The sequence below is a fragment of the Lepidochelys kempii genome, chromosome 2, assembly GCF_965140285.1.
Source record: "Lepidochelys kempii isolate rLepKem1 chromosome 2, rLepKem1.hap1, whole genome shotgun sequence".
Taxonomy (NCBI): Eukaryota; Metazoa; Chordata; order Testudines; family Cheloniidae; genus Lepidochelys; species Lepidochelys kempii.
In genome coordinates, this window is record NC_136381.1 from 254,782,304 (window position 1) to 254,807,840 (window position 25,537).

A 25,537-nucleotide genomic window follows, 5' to 3' on the forward strand; every position below is an offset into this window, starting at 1 on the left:
GGACACAAATCAGATATTAGGAATGGCAATGTACAAAAACCTGTAGGAGAACACTTCAGTCTCTCTGGACACACAACACCAGATTTAAAGGTAGCCATCCTGCAGCAAAAAGACTTCAGGACCAAACTTCAAAGAGAAACTGCTGAGCTTCAGTTCATTTGCAAATTTGACACCATCAGCTCAGGATTAAACAAAGACGGTGAATGGCTCGCCAATTACAAAAGCAGTTTCTCCTCCCTTGGTGGTCACACCTCCACTGCTAGAAAAGGGCCTCATCCTCCCAGATTGAACTAACCCAGTTATCCCTAGCCTGATTCTTGTTTGCATATTTATACCTGCCTCTGGAAATTTCCACTACATGCATCCGACCAAGTGGGTATTCACCCACGAAAGCTCATGCTCCAATACGTCTGTTAGTCTATAAGGTGCCACAGAACTCTCTGTTGCTTGTATCTTTATGTAATAAGGAGTAAAATTAGAGATCCAATGACGTTTTTGGTATTTTTTTTGAAGTGTTGAAATACATTCTTTATACAATTATTTTTGTTTCTTCCAGCCAGTGGAAAAACTGGCAGAGCCAAGGGAGCTGGCTATTAAGGAAAGTGTTCTGGGAATTTGTTTATAATAGGAGAAAAGAGAAACAGAACAAGGACTCAAAGCGGGCCACAAGAGGTACTTGGATTTAGATTAGCACAAGAATTTCTCAGCAGCCTGCTTCTCCTTTTTGGCTGCTGATGTGAGGCACCCTCAAAATGGGACTGAAAATGGAACATTTAAAAGCCTGAGATTTTCCTTTTGGCTGCTCTAGCCCACTCCCCTAGGTTCTTCTGTTGTGTGAACAAAAATATTTTTTTCGTTAGGTAAAATCCATACTTCTAAGCAAATCCAGAAAGTAGTGGGGCTGGCTTTGTGGCTTTTCTCTCTGAACTAGAACCATCTAATTTTTCTGCCTTTCTTCCACTGAACATGACTTTCACAGTTGTTGTATCTGCAAGTGTACCACCCTTGGACACAATATGGCCAAAAATCTTGAGGTTTTTGAATGGGTTCTGAGGAACAAAGAAACTCAAACTCCTTCTCTGGCCAAAAGCAAGGTTACCCAGGCCTGGATTTGGTGTATTGTGCTTCATATCAGTAATGGGTCATGGGGAAGTGTGCTTCAACAACTCCAGGCTGTATGTAGTGCATTGAATTTTGGAACTTGTAAGATGCATCTCCTTATCCTGAATGTGGTGAAATAGAAGGTTGACTGCAAGCCACATTTTTGCACCTTTTGAATTAATACTTTTCTTCTCACCACTGACTGTCTTGACTTGCTGTTTTATGTTTTGTTTAGATTATAAGTTTTCTGAGCCAAAGACCTGTCTTGATTTTTGTAAAAGTCATGCATTCTGGTAGCACTGCATAATCTTAATAATATGGAATTATAATTGCATTGAAATATTTTCATACAAAAGAATCATAGAATATGAAAGTTGGAAGGGACCTCAGGAGGTTGTCTAGTCTAACCCCCTGTTCAAAGCAGGACCAATCCCCAATTTTTCCCCCAGATCCCTAAATGGCCCCCTGAAGGATTGAACTCACAACCCTCGGTTTAGCAGGCCAGTGTTCAAACCACTGAGCTATCTCCCGTCTCTAAAGAGAGAAGGTGGGTGAGGTGATATCTGATACTGGAACAGCTTTTGTTGGGAGAGAGGGAAGCTTTCAAGCTTCCACAGCACTCTTTTCTTCTGGACTGGAAAAGGTACTGTCACAGCTAAATACAAGGTGAACAGATTGTTTAGCATAAGTAGTTAACACATATTTCAAAGGACCATTCAAGGGAAACACCCCTCCAGTCATAGGAGGGAAAGGAAGGAAGGGGGGAGAAAAGACAAGGTGCCAGGAGGAGTTAGAGGGTTATAAATTGGTGTAATACACCATAAATCCAGTGGCTCTGTTCAGTTCATGATTTTCAGTGTCTAGCAAAGTTATGAATTTAAACTGTCATACTTGTCTTGTGCAAGTTTTCTTTGAAGATGAGGATTGAGAGATCAGTTATAGAGTGATCATTTTGTGAAAAGTTCATCCACAGGTGAATAGGTGTTTTTGTCTCTTATCATTTTCCTGTGAGAGTTCATTTGAGATTGCAGGGATTGTCTGGTTTCACCCACATAGTTGTTGGGGAATTTATTGCACTGGATGAAGTATACTACATGTTGTGATAGGCATGTGTAGGACCCATAGATCTTGAAAGGTGTGTTGTGGAAGTGTTGATCATCATAGCAGTGGAGATTGTCTACAGGTTTTGCACCTGTTGTTCTGGCAGGGTCTGGTACCGCTTTGAGGTGGTGTATCCTAATCTGTGGGGAGCTTGCTTCTGATGTGCTTAGAGGGGCTGTGGGGTTGTTTGAAGGTCAGAAGAGAGGGAAAGATTTATTTCAGGATGTGATCCCCATTGAATATGGGTTGTAATTGTTTGATGCCCCATATGGGTTCCAGTGTGAGGTGGAAAGTGACAGCTAGGGTTGTGCAGTTGGAGGGGGATTTATTTCCATATTGAAGCAGATTCTCTTGGGGTATTTGGGTGTCTTATTCCATGATGCGATTTACTTCTCTGGTGAAGTGTCCTTGTTTGGTGAAGGCAATTTTAAGTGTGTTAAGTCTATATCCCGGACTTCCTCTTCAGAGCATATTCTGTGGTATCTGAGCACCTGGCCGTCGATAACACATTTGTTGGTGTGATTACTGGATCTGTGAAGATAGGTGTGGTGATCTGTAGGTTTCTTTTATATAGTAGTCACAGGGTTCCATTCTTGAAGCTGATGGTGGTATCCAGGAAGTTGGTGCTACTGTGAGAGTGTTCTACAGAGAGTTTAATGGATTTGTGGTGGTTGTTGAAGTTGTGGTGGAAATCTGTGGGGGAGTTTTTCTGTTCAGAGGATGAAAATATCATTGATGTATCTCAGATGTGTCATAAACTTTGTGGTGCATTTGTTCAGAAATTCTTCCTCAAGGTGGCCCATGAGGGATTTGGCATACTGGGGAGCCATCCTAGTGCCTGTGGCTGTTCCCATGGTTTGGACAAAATGTTTGTTGTTAAATTTAAACTTGTTATGGGTGAGGGTTAAATGGATGAGTTTTTAATAGATTATTTTTAATGAAGTTGACATGTTCTAGTCATTCATCAAAGTATAAACAAAATCTGAAAGTGGATAGTTGGAACCTTTTTCTTTATTCCAGTGCTGTTTTAAGCAAGCATATGAATAATAAAAATTTATAATTACAAGGTATCCAAATATGTATTTGGAAAAGAATCCTAAAAACTTCACCTTGCTGGGATCAACGGATTTGCACAAGATGAAAATTTGTGCTTAGGATCTACCAAAAACTAAACTATAGTTTGAGTGGTGTGAAACAGAGAAAAAAGTTTTATTTCATGACTGGTGGGAAATTTACACTAAGGTATGCTGTATTGGCTGGCTAAATAATGTGTGTGTTTGTTAAATGCAAACATATGTTTTAATACAATATATTAAAGCTTACAAATTTAAATGCACATAAATGGAGAAATAATTTTTCATTTCCAAATAAAGTTAGTTAATTCATACTGCTATGCTGGATTAACAGGGCAATAGTACATTATTATACATTGTGAGTGAAAGCCATGTTTTTCCAGTGGGGGGGGGGGAAAGAGAAATTTAGGCTATTTTAAAAAAATGAAAACTTAGTATTAGCAGTCCTTCAAGAAAAATGGTTGCAGATGTGCTTGTAGATTTAATTGTTTGTTGCTGTGTCTGAATAATGTGGGGGGAGGGATAGATCAGTGGTTTGAGCATTGGCCTGCTCAACCCAGGGTTGTGAGTTCAATCCTTAGGGGGCCATTTGGGGCAAAAATTGGGGATTGGTCCTGCTTTGAGCAGGGGGTTGGACTAGATGACCTCCTGAGGTCCCTTCCAACCCTGATAGTCTAGGATTCTATGAATAAATATTCACAAATTTCAAGCATTTCCTTGAAATAAAAAGGCATTCCTTTGTTGAACAAAAATTGGTCCTCACAGAGGACCATTCATGCCAAGTTTTGATCTTTAACCCCTGCACCGCACCCCGTTAACTGTGCTCTTTTAAAAAAAAAAAAAAAGTTTGTAATTTCCTTGGCTAGAAACTACTTTTCAAACTCAAATATAGCAGTAGCTATCAGCAAACATGTCCCCATCCATGCACACTAATATACTGGGATTTAGTGCAGTGGTTTCTCAATGCCCAGAATGCTTGCTGGTGTTCCATGGAGAGTTGCTTGGTCACTGGGTGCCACCTTACCTTCCTGTTTCCAGGTGCTCACATTTTAAATTCAGCATCAGGAATCCTTGTCATTACTGCTGCTACACCATCTTCACCTGTCAAACAGCTTGTTTACCCTAGAGCATTTGGGGTATTACTAACAGTATGGTAATCCTCTAGCATGCCTGTAAAACACCTTGCCCTAAACATAACTTCTTGCAGCCATGCATAGGTATTCATACCGCTGTTGCAGTTACACTTGTTTTGAAAAAGTCTTGCCATCGTTGTTTCCTGCAGCAAGTCACAGCCAGTGTGGACAGCAAGTGAGAGCACTGCAGTTCGAGCATACAGTTAGCGCTCCTACTGTAATCTGTCCAGTGCTTCTGTGTACCCTTCAGTGACAGGTCTGGCAGCTCAGACTGCATTGGCCTTGTCCCATCAGGCTGTTTCTACCTGTTCTGTACTGGCTGCATGTAGGCCTGAGAACAGCCACCTGCGCCTGTATTTATTAACAATTCAGTGCTCATCTAAATAGCAATAAAACTTTTATTCTTAAACTGTTAAAAAAATTGTTTAAACACTCTATTATTATTATTAAACATTATTTAACAAGTTTTTAAATGTTTCTTTTTTTGTAGAGGCTTTACAATACTTTCAATTGGAATATTTTTAACATTACATTTTTAAAAAATATTAGTCAAAAGTAAACTTCCAGAATACAGATCTTTTTCTTTGTTTTGTTCCCCAGCTCTGGGGGGGTTTGTTTTTGTTTGTTTTTCTTTAAAGGCAAAGGTAGTAGTTGGGATGGTGCTGAAAAGTCTGCTTTTAAAGGGTTGTGCGTGTGTAAAATGGATCTACTTTGCTGTGAGCTTGCTCAGGCAGCCTCCAGAGAAGCACCTCCTGTTTTCTCTCTTGGGTCCCTGAGATCCAGAAGAAGGGAGGTTAGTAATATAACATCAGAAGATACCTTTTAATCACTATGCTCCCACAAAGAAATGTTTTGTCAGTTAGTAGCTTTCCAGCCATCATTCATTTGCTCCTCCTCCTCCATTTTGCACAGTACAGCCCCCAAGGGACGCGCTCCCCTAGAAGTGGCATGGAGGACAGGGAGAACTGGCTTTGAGTGCAGGAATTCCCCAGAAGGCCTGCTTGGCTCAAACCATGGCCCTCAAGACTCTTGTCTCTGTATCTAGGGAGCTCGCATAGGAGGAAGAAACAGCATAATTTGAAAATAACAAATGTGAAAAACACGAATGAGTGCTACAATGAGAGATACATAGCAGAGCCGTTGATAATACACTAACTAAAAATCTTGCATGATAAATTCTGTCAAAATTTAACTTTGTTTGTTTTGTGTAAGGAGTGACTAGTCTGTTCTGCTATGGCAGGCGGAGTAAAAGCAACTCTCTGAGGGGAGAGTTCTGAACACTGTGGTATATTAAAGCCCTTTTATAATGGATCTTAAAGATTTTTCCCACATGAAAACTTTCCAATGAACTTCATAATTTTGTAAAACCTATAATTTGTCTTTTCAACCTGAAGTCTAATAAAAAGTGTGTCAGGAGAGCACAATTACCATGATGAGCAGTTAACTGAAATCAGATGGTTCAGGTGACTTCTGCCTCCCCAACTTGCAAATTGTTAAATTTTATCTAAGCATTATGTAGATCCTGTTAAGTGACTTGCCTCCATACTTAATCTATAGCTTTTGTCTGTGCGAGGTCAAAGTGCATTGCTGCCATTATTATTTTTATTTATTTGAATTACGGTAGCACCCAGAAACCCCAACCAGATTAGGGGACCATTGTGCTTAGGCACGCTATAAACATACAGTAGAAAAGTCCCTATACCCAAGAATCCTCTCGTCTCCATTTTTCGCATCTGGCCTTTGATTTCAGCAGGGGAAATTCCCTGGGGCAACAGAAGTGCCTTTTCTTCCTCCCATGAAATTCCATTCAGATTTGGCAGAGCTAGTTTTAAAAATTATTTCAATGCAGAGGGAGGGACCCCGAGACCCATCCTCCCACTCTGGGAAAGTACAGAAGAACCTCAAAGTTACAGACACCTCAAGAATGGAGGTTGTCTGTAACTCTGAACAAAGCCCAGCAGCAGCCGATTTCCCTCCTCAGCACAGGTAGCTTCCAATAGTGCATCCTTCTCCTGGCTGGGGAAGGGTATGTGTGAAAACAGCGCCTCCCCCTCCTGGCTGGGGAGGGGAGAGGGTGGGGGAGGCTGAAAGCAGCACAGAACCCAGCGTTGCTCCTACTCTTCCAGCTTTGGCTGCCTTGGGCTGGCAGCCCCAACATCTTCACCTCTTAGCTGCAAGTGGCAGCCCCGCAGGAGGGATGGGGTGAGGACAGGCAGCCCAGAAGTGCCTACCGTTAAAATGTGATACAGGCACTGTACAGAACAGTATTTGCATTTTTGTTTTTTGTTTGTTTGGTCTCTGCTGCTGCCTCATTGGTTCCTTCTGGTTTCACATGGTGTCCGATTGGCTGGTCAGTCCATAATGCTGATGCTCATATCTTAGTGGTTCTCCTGTATCCTTGTCCTGCTGACAGTTAAAGGAGTCAGTCATTAGCTCACATAGTAACAGTCTGTGCTGTGGTGCTAAAGTGTTCCAGTTCAGACTCTGCTGGTGATTCCTAGGGGCAGAGGAATGTTACACTTGTACATAATAGATTTTTTTTTACCTTTTCTTTAAAAATAATTATTATAATAAAAACTCTGAGATTACACACATAGAGACTTCTTATTGAAAACGGTTATTCAGGTTCCAAAGTCAAGCACTTGAAAGTTAGGAAATGCCAGATTTGATTGCCACACAACCTCAGTTTGGCCTCCTTATGTGTATGCATAATGACAGACTGTGATGATGTAATTAAAGACTATTAGAGAATTGTTCTGAGAGTAACAAGATGAAACTCAATAAAGACAAGTACAAAGTACTTCACTTGGGAAGGAGAAATCAAATGCACAACCACAAAATTGGGAATAAGTCAGTAGGCAGGAATACTGCTGAAAAGGACCTGGGCGTTATAGTTATATGAGAGTCAATGGTATGATGCAGTTGCAAAAAAAGGTTAATACCATCCTGTGATGTATTAACAGGATGGTTGTATGGGAAACACGGGAGGTAATTGTCCTGCTCTACTTGGCATTGGTGAGGCCTCAACTGGAGTACTGTGTCCAGTTCTGGGCACCACACTTTTAGGAGAGGTGAGGACAAATTGGAGACAGTCCAGAGGAGAGAGCAGAAATGATAAAAGGTTTAGAAAACTTGACCTATGAGGAAAAGTTTAAAAAAAAAAAAAACCTGAGCATGTGTAGTCTTGAGAAAAGAAGACTGAGTGAGGACCTGATAACAGGTTTTCATATGTGTTGAGGCAGGGGTGGCCAAGCTGAGCCTGAGAAGGAGCCAGAATTTACCAATGTACATTGCCAAAGAGCCACAGTAATATGTCAGCAGCCCCCAATCTGCTCCCCGCCTCCCTTCCAGGGGCAGGCCTGCCGATGAGTGCCTCCCCATCCTTCCCCGTGCCTCCTGATCAGCTGTTTTGTGGGTGCAGGAGACTTGGAGACGGAGGAGTGAGGGCATAGCAGGTTCAGGGGAGGGGCAGGAAGGGGTTGAGCAGTGAGCACCCCCGGCACATTGGAAAGTTGGCCCCTGTAGCTCCACCGTCCGAGTCAGTGCCTATACGAGGAGCCGCATGTGGCTCCGGAGCCACAGGTTGGCCACCCCTGTGTTAAGGGCTCTTACAGGGGCATGCACAGGAATTTACATTTGACCCCTTTTTGGGGGGGGCACAGAAACTCACTGCCCCCCCCTTGCTGCCAGCCATGTGGGGAGCTCACTTTCTCCTCTCCTGACCCGCCCCAGGACAAGCTCGATCTTCCCTCTCTCCCTCCACCTGGCCCTGGCCCGATCTTCCCTCCCTTCACATGGCCCTCGCCTCAGTCCCAGCAGGAGCTTTATCTTCCCTGCCTCCGCAGCACTGGGGTAGAGAAGTTCTGTGTCCCGGATGATTACTGGGGGGGGGCCTGTGCCCCTGCTTGCCTTCACTGCCTCCCCTGGGCTGTTATAAAGAGGAGGATGGTGAATTGTTCTCCATGTCCACTGCAGGTAGGACAAGAAGTAATGGGGTTAAATTGCAGCAAGGGAGATTTAGGTTAGCTATTAGGAAAAACTTTTTAACTATACGGGTACTTAAGCTCTACGCTTTACCGCTTTCAAAGGAGGTTGTGGAATTCCCATCACTGAAGGGTTTTAAAAACAGGCTGGACAAATACCTGTCAGGGATGGTCTAGGTTAACTTGGTCCTGGCCTCGGTGTCGGGGCCTTGGCATGATGACCTCTTGAGGTCCCTTCCAGCCCCTCATTTCTAAGATGCTATTTTTCCATAGGACCCCTGCCTCATTCAGAGCATGGGATGGAAACACAAGGGGGAAGAATTAAAGGTACATGGGCAACTGTGAATCTGGCATTTCCTAACTTTCAAGCACTTGATTTTGAACTTTAAGTAACATTTTTTTAACATAGATTTGTGTGTCATAAAATATTTACCCATCCACACTTGACCATTCCTCTCTCCCTGCTTAGGTGAAACAAACCTTTTGTTCTCGCACAAACTGCTTAAGTACCAACACTCAAATATGAAAAAGGTGTCAATTAGAGTGAACATATTTTTATGTCCAAGGACAATAATTATGGACTCCTATTATTTCATTTTTGAGCCATTATACAGACTTTAGGCAGATATTAAAGTTCTCACTTTAGGTAGATGTGAAGAGGAATGATACTTCCCTACTTAAATATTTCTTTTCTAATAGAGTTATTACTCTGACTAACCTATTTGAAAACATTTACATTAAAGGGGAAAATGTAAACAGTGATTTTTATAGCCACACAAATGGAATCTTAGCAGTCTTCTTTCTTGTGAAACAGAAGTCAAAGAACAATCTGCAGAGGAGGATGCCCAAGCTGAAGTGGACAGCAACAAGCAGCTAACACCAATTCTTCAGCGCTCAGTATCTGAGGAGTCTGCAAGCTCCACTGCCTCTGTTGGTGTTGAAGCCAAAACCAGGTTAGTAAGTGACAGATGGGTGCTGAGTCAGTGGTGGGGGAAGGGCTAAGAGTTGAGTAATGGTTCAGAGAATGCTGGGAGAACAGGCTTGGGACAGTGCTGGTGCTTTAAAGCATTAGCAGAAACCTTGTGGGCAGCTGCTATATTTGAGACTGATGATTTAATTAGTCTGCAGGGAACTGGGGGTGGAAAAGCATGTTTCGTAAGTGTCATCCTCCGTTGTCACACAACACAGGAAAAATTCAGAATTGCAAAATATTAATTATTTAAATGTAAAAGTTTGGGGGTTTGTATACAAGCAGATACACTACATCCACTAGTAAAGCCTTTCTGGTGAGAAATAAAACGTGTTATATATAACAATGGTCTAACAGTACTTCAAAGGTTTCAGAGGATATTTTTTTACATTTTTAGGAATCTGTTTGGTTTTTTTTTGTTTTTTTTTTTTTAAATTTTATCTTGTATGTCATAATCCTACTTTTACTTTTCGAAGTCTCTAACATGCAAATAAATGTTAACTGTATTTTACTTTTTTCCTACATTTTGGGTACCTGTAAATTACGAGTGCCAATAACAGTAACAGTCCTATGACACTAACAAGAACAAGGCCTATCATGGGCAGGCACCACTGGAACAATGTCATGGAACTTGGCAATACTCCTCTAGCCAAGCCTTCAGCGCAGCTAGTTAGCCCAGTAGTGGGCCTCTGTTTGTTGCAGAAGGTGTCATATTAGTTTAAGGAGCCTTTATGATATGGAGATATGTTTTTGACAGACTTGAATTAAAAATAACCAAACTCATTTCACTTCCACCTTGTCAGAGTTTGCACCTGTGCCCCCAGATACAAAAGGCTAATGCCTTAATTGCCTACCTTGCCCACCTTCACAGATTTTACATGGTCACAAACTTCTGGTAGAAGGGAAATATCTTGGGAGCTACACTGATATATCAATAAAAATGAAAAGGGTGTGGGTGTGAGAGAGAGAGAGAGAGAGAGAGCAGAATCTTATAACCTTGCTCAAGAAACCATCTCATGATACTGATAGGGCAGTAGCTGGAAAGTTTTTCTCAGATCTTTTTTTAGGGGGAAAAATGTATTGAGAAGGTGCTGGCAAGGCAAGTATCTGGAGTCCGCAGGTTTCCTTGATCCCAGATAGTTTGGTTTTAGGCCTGGATGTAGTATGGACATTGCATTGACGGCAAAATTGGGTGGTCTCCTCCTGGCAGTGGACAAAAATCAAATGTCAATTTATTTTTATTGCTTAATCTAATCCTGTACCCATCTAAAATCAAGGCACAACTAAAGAAAAACTGCTGTTTTTTATCTGTCTTCCATATCATTGTCCACGAGTGGTGGTGACACCTCTTCCTGGCAGGGTTAGAGGGAATAGCTTTTGAGTGGCTCCACTCCTTTCTGTTAGAAAGAATTCCGGATAGATGAAGCTGAATACAGTAAATATTGACCCTCAATTCTGTAGTGTCCCACCCAGCATGCAGAGAGAGAAAACATTCCAAGATTTAGGGAGAAGGAGAATATAAGGCCAGAGGGGCTAGGGTGGATTGTGAATCAATGGAAACTTGAAAACTAGGAGGGCAGTTTTGAAGTTTCATCCAGATTATTTTTTTTTCTGTAGGAAACATTTATACCCCTCCTAAAGCTTAGAAATTTGAGGTCTCAGGGAAACCATGGAAGAAAGTATTGTAACAGAGAAGGCAGAAATTGATCAGAGCATGAAAAAGTAGCGGCAAGGGCAATGTCGAAGTAATGCCAAAACATTGGCATTGTTCTGCAGGTGGGAGATTCACTTTACCCTTGTCAGTAAGTGTAAGTAGACAAAGTCTGGAGTAGTGGATGCCTTCAGGATTTCTGACTTTAATCTTTGAAGCATTTAGGAGAAAAGAAGTTACAGTGTAGTCAGGGAGTATCAGTATTACTTTTATGCAGCTGATATCCAAAGCTTTTTTTTTTCTTGTACTTCTCTCTGATCTCTCCTAACTTTGAGGCTAACTCGGACATCTCTGAGGGTGATGCTGGAGAATAGAGCCAAGGTTGTAACCTTAATGGAATTACCCAGCAGAAAGTGTGTTCGTGTGTATGTTCACGCACATGTGAGTCCAGGAGAGAGTGAACTACTAGTTGTGAATAAGAAATGGAGAAAGGAGTGGTAACAGTGTTAAGATTAAAACTCAGAAAGTAGAGTCCTGGAGACATCAAAATAAAAAAGTAGCATCAGAAGTCATGCTGAGCTGAAGTAGACTGAAGAGAGAGAGGGGCTCAGAAATGCGTGGATTATTGATCTCTTATAGGGCAGTAAGATCAAGCAGAGATGGAGTCATGGCACTGACAAAAGCGGTGCTGCCAACTTTCTCAATATTGGTTTGTCTCATGATGATTGAACTGGCAGTATTAGCAATACTCAAGGCCAGATTAATCTTTTGTGGGCTCCGGCACCTGGACCGTGGCCCTGTACCCCACTCCACCTGCACTCCGCACCCTCTCATGGGAGGGCAGGGGACGGAGAGGAGCAAGGAGGGGAGGGGTCTGAGAGGAGCAAGCGGCAAGCAGGACCTTTTGGGGGAAGAGGCTGAGCGGGGGTAGGGCCTTAAGGCAGAGCACAGGCGGAGTTGGGGGGAGGGAAGGGGGTTAGGGCCAAGGTCCAGGTGCCGGAGCCCCTTCCAAGTGTGGGTACGCCATTGTAAACCAGGTAGTGGCAATGCTACAAAAGGCATAAAGAAACAGAAATTGGAAAGGGCACATTTAGGCACTGCTTTATTTCACAAAGGAGATGTGGTTGGTTACTGAACATCAGCTGTATGTATGTACAGAGAAAATAAGGTGCCTGATTAAAACAGCAGCAGAGTTCCTTATCTTTTTGGTCTTCACAGGTAGAATGTTAAAATTTCTTTCTTCATTCCTTTCTCCACTGAGTGCTACAAGGAGTTCTCTACAAGGCACAGAGATTAGGTTACCTAGACAGAATAGCCCTCCACAGGGATTGTCAGGAGAAATTAAATCTTCAAACAGTTGTGGATAAGCTGTATTTAATGTAACACACAAAAAATGTGTTTAAAAAGAATATTGTTATATTTGCTAAGTCAAGCACTCAGAAATTATGAAATACTAATGCCTGCACAACCTTAATTGGGCTTCCTTGTGCAGATGTAGTATGATGTAGGCAAAGATTTTGTCACCATAACTTTTACTAAAAATAACAGACAGGTCACGGGCAAGAAACAAAAATTCACGGAAGCCCGTGACCTGTCTGTGACTTTTCCTAAAAATAAAGGTGGGGTGAGACGGAGGGGGACAACTAAAGCCTGAGTGGGGGAGGATGATGTGACGTAGGACACAGAGTCCAGCACCTGCTGTGATGGTGGCTGGGAGCTCTGGAACCTGCTGGGAGCTCCAGCCCCACATCTCCGGGGCTGAAGTGGAAATTGTCATGGAGGTCTACGAAAGTCACAGAATCTATGACCTCCATGACCTGATCTTATCCTTAGTTATGATACAGTCTTTAATTAGATGATCAATGTGTGGGCCTAAGCCTTATTTACTGTACACTATTCAAACCCTGTTCTGAAGACAGAATTATTAATTTCCTCATGGGCTTTTCTGTGGTGCACATCACTGTAGTCTGAGTTCTTCACAAATATTGAATAATAACATCATATTCACTACATAGAATCATAGAATATCAGGGTTGGAAGGGACCTCAGGAGGTCATCTAGTCCAATCCCTGCTCAAAGCAGGACCAATCTTCAACTAAATCATCCCAGCCAGGGCTTTGTCAAGCCTGACCTTAAAAACCTCTAAGGAAGGAGATTCCACCACCTCCCTAGGTAACCCATTCCAGTGCTTCACCACCTTCCCAGTGAAAAAGTTTTTCCTAATATCCAACCTAAACCTCCCCAACTGCAACTTGAGACTATTACTCCTTGTTCTGTCATCTGCTACCACTGAGAAGAAGTCTAGATCCATCCTCTTTGGAACCTCCTTTCAGGTAGTTGAAAGTGGCTATCAAATCCCCCTCATTCTTCTCTTCCGCAGACTAAATAATTCCAGTTTCCTCAGCCTCTCCTCATAAGTCATGTGCTCCAGCCCCCTAATAATTTTTGTTGTCCTCTGCTGGACGCTTTCCAATTTTTCCACATCCTTCTTGTAGTGTGGGGCCCAAAACTGGACACAGTACTCCAGATGAAGCCTCACCAATGCCCAATAGAGGGGAACGATCACATCCCTCAATCTGCTGGCAGTGCCCTTACTTCTACAGCCCAAAATGCCATTGGCCTTCTTGGCAACAAGGGCACACTGTTGACTCATATCCAGCTTCTCGTCCACTGTAACCCCTAGGTCCTTTTCTGCAGAGCTGCTGCCGAGCCATTTAGTCCCTAGTCTGTAGCAATGCATGGGATTCTTCTGTCCTAAGTGCAGGACTCTGCACTTGTCCTTGTTGAACCTCATCAGATTTCTTTTGGCCCAATCCTCTAATTTGTATAGGTCCCTCTGTATCCTGTCCCTACCCTCCAGCATATTTTACCACTCCTCCCAGTTTAGTGTCATCTGTAAACTTGCTGAGGGTGCAATCCACACCATCCTCCAGAACATTAATGAAGATATTGAACAAAACCAGCCCCAGGGCTGACCCTTGGGGCACTCCACTTGATACCGGCTGCCAACTAAACATGGAGCCATTAATCGCTACCCGTTGAGCCTGACAATCTAGCCAACTTTCTATCCACCTTATAGTCCATTCATCCAGCCCATACTTCTTTAACTTGCTGGCAAGAATACTGTGGGAGACCATATCAAAAGCTTTGCTAAAGTCAAGGAATAACACGTCCACTGCTTTCCCCTCATCCACAGAGCCAGTTATCTTGTCATAGAAGGCAATTGGATTAGTCAGGCACGACTTGCCCTTGGTGAATCCATGGTGACTGTTCCTAATCACTTTCTTCTCCTCTAACTGCTTCAGAATTGATTCCTTGAGGACCTGATCCATGATTTTTTCTAGTGCCTGAGGTGAGGCTGACTGGCCTGTAGTTCCCCAGATCTTCCTCCTTCCCTTTTTTTAAAGATGGGCACTACATTAGCCTTTTTCCAGTCATCCAGGACCTCCCCCGATCGCCATGAGTTTTCAAAGATAATGGCCAATGTCTCTGCAATCACATCCGCCAATTCCTTTAGCACCCTGGATGCAGTGCATCTGGCCCCATGGACTTGTGCTTGTCCAGCTTTTCTAAATAGTCCCGAACCACTTCTTTCTCCACAGAGGCTGATCACCTCCTCCCCATGCTGTGCTGCCCAGTGCAGTAGTCTGGGAGCTGACCTTGTTCGTGAAGACAGAGGCAAAAAAAGCATTGAGTACATTAGCTTTTTCTACATCCTCTGTCACTAGGTTGCCTCCCTCATTCAGTAAGGGGCCCACACTTTCCTTGACTTTTTTCTTGTTCCTAACATAGCTGAAGAAACCCTTCTTGTTACTCTTAACATCTCTTGCTAGCTGCAACTCCAAGTGTGATGTGGCCTTCCTGATTTCACTCCTGCATGCCTGAGCAATATTTTTATACTCCTCCCTGGTCATTTGTCCAGTCTTCCACTTCTTGTAAGCTTCTTTTTTGTGTTTAAGATCAGCAAGGATTTCACTGTTAAGCCAAGCTGGTCGCCTGCCATATTTACTATTCTTTCTACACATTGGGATGGTTTGTCCCTGTAATCTCAATAAGGATTCTTTAAAATACAGCCAGCTCTTCTGGACTCCTTTTCCCCGTCATGTTGTTCTCCCAGGGGATCCTGCCCATCAGTTCCCTGAGGTTGTCAAAGTCTGCTTTTCTGAAGTCCAGGGTCCATATTCCGCTGCTCTCCTTTCTTCCTTGTGTCAGGATCCTGAACTCAACCATCTCATGGTCACTGCCTCCCAGGTTCCCATCCACTTTTGCTTCCCCTACTAATTCTTCCTGGTTTGTGAGCATCAGGAAATTATTATTATTATATTATTGTTATTGTTATATATATAATATATAATATATATAATAATATATAACAGTATATATATATATACAACAATATATAATATTTATAACAGTTATTGTTGTTAACTCCATTTTACAGACAGCAGACTAGGCCCAAAGGGATTAAGGTCAAAAGTATCCACTAATATTAGGTGCCCAATTTGAGATGACTAGGACCTGATTTTTTAGAGTACTTTCCGATGAAGTGAGCTGTAGCTCATGAAAGCTTATGCTCAAATAAATTTGTTAGTCTCTAAGGTGCCACAAGTACTCCTTTTCTTTTTGCGAATACAGACTAACACGGCTGCTACTCTGAAACCTAAAATTATATTGCACTTTTTATGTGTAAAGAACAGCTCCCATTGACTTAGATGTAGCTGTGAGCGCTCAGCACTTCTGCAAATTAGATCTCAGGTTCTGAAATTGGGCACCCAAGAAAATGAAAAACACAGAATTAGAGGCCACCTGCGAACATTTTGGCTTAAGTGACTTGACTAACCTCACATAGGAACTCTGTGGTAGAGGCAGCGATAGACTCCAGTTACATGGGGCAGTGTGCAGCTGCCATAACCATTAGACCTTCCTTTCTCTTCCTGCAGCCCTGTCTCATTCACTGTACACCTTCCAACTTCTGTAATAAATGAAGCAGGTATCCTACAGGTAACATCTGCCTTTAGTACACAACCATGATTCCTCCCCTGAACAGGTCCATATTGGGCACTGAATGAGGCCTGAGGCCTTTGGAAAAATTAGTATATGATCATGTAACTAAAGACTGTACCATGATAGCATACCTATAAGGTGCTAAGTAATCGTTGCTCAGGCAATTTTAATTCTGGCATTTTCTAACTTTTGAGTGCTTGGCTTTGCAACCTTAGAAACCTTCTTTTAATTTGGTTTTTGTGTGTGTAATTTCCTAGTTTTTTTTTTAAAAAGCAAACTGAAAGGACATAAATTCCATCATATGGCAGCATATTGACACCCACATGGTTCATCAGGAGGGTCGGAACCTTTAGATCTACTGCATAAACCTCTGCCACTTGAGCTATCAGTGTAACTGACAGTAATAATAGGTTGTCATTCTCTGTGTGAACCATCGGAGGGCGTGAGACACAGTTTGTCAGGGAGTTTCATGGATATTTGCTGGCAGAAGAGAAATGGTGAAACTCGGGAATCCATTCCAGGTTCTGGAGGGAAGTGTGCTTTAGTGGAGACACAGACTCAAAGGGTTCGAAGGGACCTCAAGGGTCATCTAGTCTAACCCCCTGCCAAGATGCAGGAGTTGCTGTGTCCAAACCATCCAGGACAAATAGCTAGCCAGTCTCCCTTTGAAAACCTTCTGTGAAGAAGCTTCAATAACCTCCCTCGGCAGTCTACTCCATTGTCCTACTGTTCTCAGTTAGGAAGTTTTTCCTAATATTTAATTTAAATCTGCTGTGCTGTAGTCTGAACCCCTTGCCTCTTGTCCTGCCCTCTGTGGCAAGAGAGAACAACTTTTCTCCATCTTTTTTATGGCAGCCTTTCAGGTATGAGAAGACTGCTATCATGTCCCTCCTTAATCTTCTCTTTTCCAAACTAAACATATCCAGTTCCTTCAGCCTTTGCTTATATGGCTCGCATTCCATCCTTTTGATCATCTTGTCATTCATCTCTGGATCCTTTCCAGTTTCTCTACGTCCTTTCTATTCCTTTGTGACCAAAATTGGACACAGTACTCCAGCTGAGGCCTAATCATCGCTGAGTAGAGCGGTACTATCACCTCCTGTGACGTGCATGCTATGTCTCTTTTAATGAAACCTAAAATTGCATTTGTTTTTTTTTTCAACAGTATCACATTGCTGACTCATGTTGAGGTTGTGATCCACTACAACTCCCAGATCCTTCTCAGCAATGTTGCTGCCAAGCCATTTTTTCTCCATTCTGTATTTGTGTATTTGGTTTTTCTTCCCTATGTGTAGCACCCTACTTTTGTCTTTGGTGAATTTCATTTTGTTGTCTAGAGCCCAGTTCTCCAATTTTTCAAGATCCCTCTGAATTTCAGCTCTATCTTCCAAAGTATTGGCTACTCCCTTCTAGCTTTGTGTCACCTGCAAACTTGATCAGTACAGTAACTCTTCACTTAACGTCCTCCCGCTTAACATGGTTTCAATGTTACGTCGCTGCTCAATTAGGGAACATGCTCGTTTAAAGTTGTGCAATGCTCCCTTTTAATGTCGTTTGGTTGCCTGCTCTATATGCTGCATGTAAGATTTTCGTGGAAGAGCAGCAACTTTACAAGGGAGCATTGCACAAGTTCCTCTTCTCCTTCTCTTTCCCCTCCCTCCCAGCGCTTCCCCCACCGCCAAACAGTTTTTTGGCTACGCTTAGGACTTTCTTGGAGGGAGGGGGAGGAGCGGGGAATCACCTTGTCTCCACTCCTCCCCCCTCCCTCCCAGAAAATCTAAGCCCGCCAAACAGCTGTTTGGCAGCACTTAGGACTTTCTGGGGTCAGGGAAGGAGCGGGAATGCGGTGTGCTCCAGACAGGAGGTGGAGTGGGGGTGGGAAGAGGTGGGCCTGGAATGGAGCAGGGATGGGAAGAGGCGGGCCTGGAGCATCCCTCAGCAAAGTCAGTGCCTGTTCTTCTCCGGGTAAGCTGCCACTGCTGCTGCAAAGGTGCTTCCTAGCGTCCTTGCCTGCAGCGGGCTGTGCCTGTGTGGGGTAAGCCAGGGGCACTTCCCAACCACAGTACAGTACAATATATAATGCCATTTGTCTGCCCCCCAAAAATTTCCTTGGAACCTAATTCCCCGCATTTACATTAAATCTTATGGGAAAATTGGATTTGTTTAATATCGTTTCACTTACAGTTGCATTAACTACAACGTTAAGTGAGGAGTTACTGTATACTCTTTATACCTCCATCCAGGTCATTAATAAAGATGTTAAACAACACCGGACCCAGGACGGATCCCTGTGGAACATGACTGGAGACCTCCCTCCAGTCCAACATCATTCTATTAATAGTTACTCCTCTGCCTGTTCCTCATGCCCCCAAGCTTGGCCCATTCTACCCTGTCCCAGTCCTGTCTCCATCATTTGTGGTGCCTTGTCCCAGTCAAATTTTCCTTCCTTTCCCAGTCTCCACTTTTCAGGCTTCTCATCCCAGTCCCAGGCTCCTTGCCCAGCCAGTCCCAAGTCCCCTGACCCTGTTTCTCATCCTATCTGTCTCTTCCCCCTCCCCCCCCCCACTCATTGGCTCCTAGCCCCAGACTCAGTCCTTCCCCCCCACAAACACACACACCTTTCCTTAGACGCTGCCCCGCTGTCCTTGTCCATCCAATCCCAGTGTTTTTCCACTTCTGTCAGCTCCTTGTTGGATCTCAGTATTCCCCTTCCCCAGCCAACTGGTCTACAGTCACCCCCCTCATTTCTCTCGCTGGCTACCATCACCCAAACAGCCCCAGCCTCTCCTCCCTTCCTGTCCCTGCCCCTCATTCCCAGTCTCAGTCCCCTTGTGCAACAAGTCCCAACTTGTCCTCTCCCTGCCCAACTAGTCTAGTATCGCACTCCCCATCTCCATCCCTCATGTCTAGTATCTGCCTCAGTCTGTTTTTTGTTTTTTGTGGGGTTTTTATTTGGGGGCGGGGGCGGGGGGAGGAAGCACGGTAGAGGTGGTGGAAATTCAGCCATTTCCAAGAATTAAGTTAGGGAAAATATGCTGTTGGGCACTGGTTAAAAATACTGATGACCTTTTCCTTGAAATGCACGAGTGCCCCCATGCTTTGGGAAACAGGCACTCCTTCCCTTTGCCCCCGGCCTGACTTTTGTGCCCTCTGCGTTTGAATCAGATAGCTTTCTCTTCCACATTGCATGTTTTGCCAGCACATGGCTCATTGAAAGCACAAAAAGAGACAGGCTCCATGCTCTCCATTCCAGTGCCTGTCACCACCTCTGTCCAGGGCAGCCATGAGCTGCAATTGCAGAGAAAGTCCTTCTGAGCCCTGCTGGCCTTGGGCTGGAGGGAGCATGCTCAGTCACTCTGTGGGGATGGCGCATACTCAGTCACTACATGGGGGTGTCTCATACACAGTTTGGTCAGCACTAGAAGTTGTGAGAAGCTCAAACTTGCTTAGTGGGGACAGACTCTTCAGAGATTTTAGCTGATAAGCCCTAGCAAGTCTCTATGGAGCATGTACAAATAGGCCTTTGAAAACTGCTCTTTGCAATCCGGCCATGTTTCAGTAGATTTTCACAGGGATGGCAAAGACCGCCCTCCCCACCCCCCACGGGTTAAATTTCAAATCTGTTTCCCAAAGCATGGGGGCACTCGTGCATTTCAAGGAAAAGGTCATCAGTATTTTTAACCAGTGCCCAACAGCATATTTTCCCTCACTTAATTCTTGGAAATGGCTGAATTTCCACCACCTCTACCATGCTTCTTCCCCCCGCTCCCCCCCCAAATAAAAACCCCACAAAAAACAAAAACCAGGCTGAGGCAGATACTAGACATGGAAAATTTCAGCTGCAATGGTTAAAATTTGACAAGTTTTGTAAGCAACAGAAAATAGGGTCTTATAATGGGAAGTGTCAGGGGACCTTAATAATAGGCAAGATTACCAACCCCACTTGTCGTATGTAGACAGTGCACTTCTTTTTTCACTGTATTTTCGTCTGTGTAGAGATGGAGTTTTGTTTACACACATGAACCATGTGCTTTGAGCTGCGAAACATCTTTAGGAATAGTCCTCAGACCTTTTTCATTTTGCCACTCATCTCTTAAATCAGCCTAGATTTCTCACTGTTGTTCTACTCTTGCTTAAGGGTTAAAAAAAAATCTATTCCGGCAGAGCTTGAAGAATAACTGTAGATGGCCTCAGGATAATTTTTCTATTTCCAAGCTTGCAATTTGCTTTATTTAAAACCAGTGGTCTGATAGCACCTGCTCTATTTAGGGCGCCTCATGGGTTTCATCATATACATCTTCTATTTTTTGAACATTTGTAATTGAGCTTTGAAAATTTACCTTGAGCTGAAACCTGCCACATGACGACTCTGAACAGGAGCACAGTGTGGACATGCAACAGCGGTTTAATTCCAATGCATTAATAAAAGTTGCACAGAAACTTGCCAGTTTAGACATACCCTTAGACTTGGTCTACACTGCATGCTTACTTCAGTATAACTATGGCTCAGGGTTGTGAAAAATCCACACTCCTAAGTGACTTAGTAATACTGACCATAACCTCCTGTGTAGACTGCTCTATGTCAGTAGGAGAGCTTCTCACACCGACATAGTTATCACCTCTCGTAGAGGTGGAATTATTAAGATGATGGGAGAGCTCTCTCCATCGGCTTAGTGTGTTCACCGGATGTGCTACAGTGGCGTTAAGTTGGAGTAGTGAGTCACGTACGTCGTTGGGAGACCAACTTAAATGAAGACACATCCACAGCTAACTTGATGTAAGCTGCCTTGCCTCGACCAAGCCGTGTAATGTAGACCAGGTCTAATACTGATGATGCTGTGAAATCCTATTTTTCCAAAATATTCCATTTCATAGTATTTAATCAAACTTAGAGTTCTATCAGGAAAAACAAATGCAGAAAATATATAGACTAGGGCCTGATAAAATACATCATGGAATACTCAAGGAGCTGACTGCGGAGATAACTGAGCCATTAATGATTGTCTTCAAAAAGTCACGAAAGATGGGTGGGATTCCAGAGCACTGGAAAAGGGCAAATATAGTGCTGATCTATAAAAAGGGGAATAAGGACAACCTGGGCAATTACAGACTAGTCAGTTTAACTTCAGTACCTGGAAAGATAATTGAGCAATTAATTAAGCAATCAGTTTGCAGACACCTAAAAGATAAGATGGTAAGTAACAGTCGGCATAGATTTATCAAGAACAAATCATGTCAAACCTACCTAATAGCTTTCTTTGACAGGGCAGCAAGCCTTGTGGATGTGGGGGAGGGGTAGATGTGATATATCTTGACTTAGTAAGGCTTTTGAGACTCTCTCACATGACCTTCTGATAAACAAACTAGGAGATAGAGCCTAGATGGAGCTACGGTAAGGTGGGTGCGTAACTGGTTGGTAAATTGTTCCCAGAGAGTAGTTACCAGTAGTTCAGTCAAATTGGAAGGGCATATTGAGTGGGGTCTCACAGGCATTGGTTCTGCATCCAGTTCTGTTCAATATCTTCATCAATGATTTAGATAGTGGCACAGAGAGTACACTTATAAAATTTGCGGACGATACCAAGCTGGGAGAGGTTGCAAGTGCTTTGGAGGATAGGATTAAAAGATCTGGACAAACTGGAGAAATGATCTGAAGTAAATAGGATGAAATTCAATAGGGACAAGTGCAAAGTACTCCACTTAGGAAGAAACAATCAGTTGCACACATACAAAATGGGAAATGACTGCCTAGCAAGGAGTACTGCAGAAAGGAATCTGGGGGTTGTAGTGGATAACAAGCTAAATATGAGTCAACACAGTATCAGTGTGGCAAAAAAAGCAACCATAATTCTGGGATGTATTAGCAGGAGTAAGCTGTACACAAGAAGTAATTCTTCCACTCTACTTCATGCTGATTAGGCCTCAACTGGGGTATTGTATCCAGTGCCACATTTCAGGAAAGATGTGAACAAATTGGAGAAAGTCCAAAGAAGAGCAACAAAAATGATTAAAGGTCTAGAAAACATGACCTATGAGGGAAAATTAAAATAACTGGGTTTGTTTAGTGTGGAGAAGAGAAGACTGAGAAGGTACATGATAGTAGTTTTCAAGGACATAAAAGGTTGTTATTAGGAGGAGGGAAAAACATTTTTCTCCTTAACCTCTGAGCACAGGACAAGAAGCAGTGGTCTTAAATTGTAGCAAGGGTGGTTTAGTTTGGACAATAGGAAAAACTCCCTATCAGGGTAGTTAAGCACTGGAATAAAGTGCCTAGGGTAGTTGTGGAATCATTGGAGATTTTTAAGAGCAGGTTAGACAAACACCTCTCTGGGATGGTTTAGGTACTACTTAGTCCTGCCTTGAGTGCAGGGGACTAGACTAGAAGACCTCTCAAGGAGGTCCCCTCCAGTCCTCTGATTCTATTTCAAATTTCTACAGTAATTCACCCAATCTACACAAACCAAAGGTTCACACTTATCTAGTTCATCGTTCAAAGTGCTATGGTGTCTGTGTGAAAAAGGGATCTGAAGGCAAGTCAGACACCAAAAAAGTGTCACATGAGCCTTTTTAAAACAGCCATTGTAAACATCAAATAATATCTGCCCCACCCAACAAACTGCTATAGAAAAATAAAGCACTGCGCAAACTCCAGTGAGCATTTTAAAATGATAATACAACCCAAAAGACAGTTTGCAGACCTTTTCCACCCCTTGTTAAAATGGAAATCCTGATGCAGCCTTAACTGTCGTGGTGCTACATCCCACCATAATATTTCTATGATACATTAGGGCCAGGATTTGAGATAATGGCACAAGCTGGTGTCATTTGATCAGTGGGTTCCTCGGGTATACTCTTAACTCCTCCTCTTCCCAGAAATAAACTGCTTTTAATAAGCAAATTGTTCTAAAATTCTCATTGATAGCAAAATTGTCTTGAAAATTGCTTGCACAATGGGGGCTGGAGGAGACTTTGGGAAAGGAGGACATCCATTGAGTTGAATGGGTCAGTTTATACGTCTCAGAGGTGTTGTCAGGCTTTTCATCTCCATAAGTTGTTTGGTTTCAGAGTAACAGCCGTGTTAGTCTGTATTCGCAAAAAGAAAAGGAGTACTTGTGGCACCTTAGAGACTAACCAATTTATTTGAGCATGAGCTTTCGTGAGCTACAGCTCACGATGAAGTGAGCTATAGCTCACGAAAGCTCATGCTCAAATAAATTGGTTAGTCTCTAAGGTGCCACAAGTACTCCTTTTCTTTTTATAAGATGTTTGATTTATCTGAGCACATCCCATTGAGATGAATGGGACACTTCACGTCTCTGCAATCTTCCTGTGTTTTAGAGGGTTGAGCAGAACCCTCCTTGCTAACTCTAGACCCCAAAGTGGAGTACAGAGCCTGGGACTCCCCTCCATATCCCCTGTCTGCCTTCCGCTAAGAGATGTGTTCCTCACAGGCCACTGGTTACCACCTCCCTTCCTCCCTCCCTGTTGCTCCTCTACTACTGGGCAGGGGGAGCATAAAGGTGGCCAGGAGGAGTACAGCTGGTAGCAGAATGGCAATGAAGACCCTCATTACCCCCTTCTTCAAAAAGCCAAAAGAAACTAACTGCCTAAAAACTTCATTAACACTGAGGTAAGGTTAACTTCGGTGCCACATGCTATTGCAGAATGTTGTGTGCACCTGGACTTAGTGATCCATTTGGATGCAGATATATCTCTCTTCATATCTGAATGCAGAACATTACCACATCTCGCAAGTAATCCCTGTACCGGTCAGTATGGCTGTTCCTAACACAGTATAGGGCAGTTGGAGTGCATGCAGACAAAGGAATGAATACAGTTATGTGGGGCACAACATACTACATGAGAAGGCTCGTTTACATTGTCATTCCCTGTTGTAGCCACAGGGCAGCCCTGGCTGAAACGGTATCTTGCCAGTGGCTCTTTACGGTGGGGCTGGTATGCGCGATAATGTGGTATGTCCAGCTTTTCAGAGGTTTAAGCAGAGGTGCACTTGACTGGGGAACAGTAAAAGGTACTATTGGTCAACCTTAACTTTTTGTTAAAGTGTTTGGGTAGTGAATTGTACCTTAATTTTCTAGTTGACAGCGAGCAAGCGAGAAGAGCTTGTGCTTCTCTTTTAACTGAAGAGTGTGCAACCACTTACACAATACTGCATGTGGTGAAATGAAATCGTCTGAACAGTAAAGTCTGTGTTTCAGGAGGGCTTCTAATGAATGTATGTCACTACTTGAGTGGAGGAAACCATGATTGTTTTTCTCCTTTCCTCTATGACTTAAACCTTTTCCATTGGTTCATTCTAGTGCTTTTTGGTGGTATTCTATTTCTGGTTGGAACATGGATGAGTGGGAGGACTCAATAAATGTGACTGGCATCTTGGTTTGTTGTCAGAGATTTGGGTAGGTTCTGCTGTTGGGATGGATATTGATTCAGATTGCTCTGTGGGGCAGGAACATAAAAAGGTCAAGCTGCTCTACTGAGCATGTTTTTGAACTCACTGGGTTTTGTGGTAGAGGGTACAGGTTTAGCAGCTGGAAGTTTGGGTCACCATTTATGGTTTCTCAACATAGCCGTTGACTAGGAGCAGACATTAGCCTTCTTAGGTATGTCTATACTGCATTTTAAAACCCATGGCAGTGAGTCACAGAGTCCGGGTGTACAGGCTCAGGCTTGTGCTGTGGCGCTAAAAACAATGGTGTAGATGTTCCAACCTGGGCTGGAGCTCAGGCTCTGAAGCCTGGGGAGCCTGCGTGGGTTTCAGAACCTGAGCTCCAGCCCAAGCCCAAATGTCTACACAGCTGTTGTTAGTGCAGTAGCGTGAGCCCAAGTCTGTAGACCTGAGCTCTGAGACTCGCTGCTGTGTGTTTTAAAACACAGTGTAGACATACTCACTGCTCTCAATCAAAATATCCTTCCCAAGCTAACTACCATTATGCAATGTATTGTATTCTCGTTGTCCACTTTGATGCCAATTTTTGCTCTGTGTGGGAGAATTATATGAAACACTCTTGATAGCTTCTGTCTTCTCAAAGGGTCTACACTACAAGCTCTACAATGGCAAATCTATAGACACTTCCTACAGCAGTAGAAGTGGTTTTTCTTACACCCCTTTGAGGGCAGTATTTAGGTTGATGGAAGAATTCCTCTAGCGGTGTATACAGCAGGGCTTTGTAAGTCATCTTAACTATGACTCTTAAGGGTGTAACTTTTTCACAGCCCAGAGTGACAAAGCTAGGTCAATTTAAAGCCATGTCTGCACTATGAATTTACATCGCTCACAGGTGTGAAAAATCCACACCCCTGGGAGCGACGTAGTGTTAATGATTTAACCCCCTGTGTACACAGCACTATGTTGACGGGAGGCTTTCTCCCGTCAACATAGCTACCGCCTCTCAGAGAAGCGGAGTACCTACTCCTGGGAGAAGCCCTCCTGTTGGCTTAGGTAGTATCTTCACTGAAGACTTTTCATCATGCTCTAATGTTTAATGTAGACCCTCCCTAAG

At 43.3% G+C, this 25,537-nt stretch overlaps 1 protein-coding gene across 18 annotated transcripts in view; it reads left to right on the top strand.

The window, feature by feature from the left end:
• The window catches only part of KMT2C (lysine methyltransferase 2C), a 336,413-nt gene that overhangs the window by 95,433 nt on the left and 215,443 nt on the right, over positions 1–25,537 (top strand). For all 18 annotated transcript variants that reach the window (XM_073334588.2, XM_073334594.2, XM_073334591.2 and 15 more), the window contains one exon: positions 9,206–9,344. In XM_073334588.2, coding sequence (XP_073190689.2) covers positions 9,206–9,344 — 139 coding nt within the window. The remainder of the gene's footprint in view (positions 1–9,205; positions 9,345–25,537) is intronic.